This window comes from Austrofundulus limnaeus, unplaced genomic scaffold (assembly GCF_001266775.1).
Source record: "Austrofundulus limnaeus strain Quisiro unplaced genomic scaffold, Austrofundulus_limnaeus-1.0 Scaffold111, whole genome shotgun sequence".
NCBI lineage: Eukaryota > Metazoa > Chordata > Actinopteri > Cyprinodontiformes > Rivulidae > Austrofundulus > Austrofundulus limnaeus.
In genome coordinates, this window is record NW_013952513.1 from 586,484 (window position 1) to 589,387 (window position 2,904).

General features: G+C 37.6%; 1 protein-coding gene across 3 annotated transcripts in view; it reads right to left on the minus strand.

Moving 5' to 3' along the window:
- Nucleotides 1–2,904, minus strand: part of LOC106521552 (guanine nucleotide-binding protein subunit alpha-11) — a 51,418-nt gene that overhangs the window by 15,199 nt on the left and 33,315 nt on the right. For all 3 annotated transcript variants that reach the window (XM_014014186.1, XM_014014185.1, XM_014014187.1), the window contains exon 3: nucleotides 1,775–1,929. In XM_014014186.1, coding sequence (XP_013869640.1) covers nucleotides 1,775–1,929 — 155 coding nt within the window. The remainder of the gene's footprint in view (nucleotides 1–1,774; nucleotides 1,930–2,904) is intronic.

Sequence of the window (2,904 nt, forward strand, 5' to 3'; positions counted from 1 at the left end):
CACACACACACACACACACACACACACACACACACACACACGCACACACACTTAGTTGTTCTTGAACCCCGTGGGGACCTTCCATTGACTTCCATTCATGTTTTTTAGACTTTATATCCTAACCCTGACCATTTACCCTAAAATTAACCTCACAGATACTTATCTGGCCCTAAAACTAACCTAAACCTTGGTCCTAAACCGAACCCCCCACCCGTAATTTGCATTTGGACCCATGGAGACTGGGCATTGGTCCCCATGAGGCTGCCTTTTTTTGGGAAAAATTTCCCCACGTTGTAGGAAAAACCCATCCACGCACGCACACACACACACACAAGCCCTGGAGCTAAAATGAAAGCTAACAGGCTAAGCTGAGCTTCTCCTTCCATGAAGCAGCTCTGTTGTCCTCCAACATTTTCAGTTTCAGACTGAGTCATTTCTACCTTCATTTCTGTCAGTGAGCTCCAGGTTCAAAAGGGATAAACATCACACATTGTCCAAAATTAATTACAGCTTGCACAGGAGGAGGACCAGAGCACCAAGTGAGCATTATCATTTACCCAGAATACTTTGTGGCATAAATAACATGGCGACATCTGTGTGACGATACATATATATATTTTTTAGAAAAACTAATCAGCCTACAGTATTTTTACAGTCTCGTTTTTATAGTTGAAGTAAATGTTAATCAAATAATTTTGGTTATTGTTAATACTAGCCAGAGTTCCTTTCAAAAAATYAAAGATTCTTTATTGAAATCCATCTAAATGTATCTCTGCATGTTGGTATGATTGATATTTACCTTGTTGGAACTTCTAAACATTCACTTAAAGAGGACATATCATGCTTTTAAATCATTCCTTTTCACATTTAAATTATGCAGTTGTGTTCTATATGAAGTAAAACTGCACTGCTTTGGTCTGATGTCTTGGTATAGTTAAGTATAATGTGTATCTTTCTGTATATTGTGTGTAAATTACATGTAAAGTATCTGTATATTGTTAATACTAGAGAGACACAAACAGTGGGAAACAAAATTCCTTGTGTGTGTCAACATACTTGGCCAATAAACCAGATTCTGATCTCCTGGTTATTGTAGCTCCACCGGCCCCTCTATCCCTCATTTTCTGAGGTGCATCTGAGAGCAACTCGTTTTGGTGCGGTCTCTTTAAATGCAAATGAGGCACTTCACATCCTGGCCCATCCAGGTCTCGCTCCCAATGATCACTGTCCACTCCATCCTGTTCAGCCATTTATGTAGTTTGATAGAGATATGATTATCTAGTAGCACAAACTTTTTATTTACAAATTAATTAAAAGTTGTCAACAATGGAAGATTTGTCCATCCAGCCCTACATGTTGGAGCCAGCCAATACTGTCGTTATTGTTCAGAAAACATATTAGGGAATAGAGAAAACTGAATGAATTGAAAAATATGACCCAAACAGAATATAAAGATATCCACACAGCACCGGGAGAAACTAAATACATTTCACTCCAAGCCCTATAGACTCCAAGTACACAAGATATATTTATGGGTTAAAAAAAATCAGATTTTGCATGATATGTCCCCTTAAAACAACTGCAAATTTTTATTTTCTCAGCTCTCTTTGTCTGCCTGAACTCGCCTCACTTCCTCAAGACAAGTGTAATGGCCAATAATAATAATAATAATAATAATAAAAAACAAACAAAAAAACACTTTACACTTTACCTAACCAGTTCATTAATAGAGTTTTTAAAATCAGTTATCAAGCTTCAGCGACCATAAACCTACTATTTGGTTGAGTCGGAGAGCTGGTACTCTCTCCTCCGATCGTACGCCTCCTGGATGCCAGGGTCGGCCCAAAGCATCTTTATCGCACCGACATACTTCTCCTCAAATGTCATCACCTTTTCCACATCTACTTCCCGCACCAAGCTAGCATTTTTCTGACAGGACAAAACAAAAACAGAAATACAAGTAAATACATTTTAATAGTTATTTATAATGTTAGTTAGATTTACAAAAAAAAGGGAGACAAATTGTATCAGCTATTGATGAATACATTTTAGGGCTGCAACGATTAGTCAGCATAAACGTCGATTATGAAAATAAGTTGACGCAGAATTTTAACGTCGACGCATCATTATTTATCCATGTAAGTGTTCATTTGTAAATGCAATGCAAATCATGAACTGCTGGGGGCGGAATCACTTCTACTGTCTGCAGTTGCAAAAATAGAAGAACGTGGCATGCCGCTCTGCAAACCATAGGAAAAGCCATGGGCAAATCAAAGCGCGATAATAATTGTTGAACAGAGAGACGATCGCGTCAAAGAGGAAAAAAAACTAGACTTAAACTTTCCAAAGTTGGCTACATTTTACCGAAAATCAACCAAAGAAAGTAAAATGCAGGCTCAGTCATTCCATGGCAGGACAGACAGCAAAACCATGATCACATCATGAGACGCTAACATGCTACAGCCATCCTCTGCAGATGGCAAGTTTCATAAAGTCAGCTTGTTTGTCAGGTTGAAGCATCATAAATCTTATTTTCAGTGACTAATCACTTTGTGCTGAAGACAACTGTCTATAAGTTTTGTTAGTTTACCATCAGAAAACAGTTTGTTGGAAGAAGAGCTATCAGATATGCTAACGCTTCATATTAATTCATTGAATTTACTAATATTCTGTCGTGTCTCATCTTCTCCTATTTTTTGAAGAAGTTGAAGTCTTGCAACTTTTGACCTGTCATATCCAGCAAGATTTCAAACAGGATGGATTATTTTTATGCATCTGAATGCCACTTGACCAAAGTTGCTCCTCTTAGTTTATTTAGGACTTGCAGGAGAGGCTGATATTTTGCGTTATTTGTACATTAGCTGTTTGTTTATCAATCTACTTGCAGTATAAAATGTATTATAT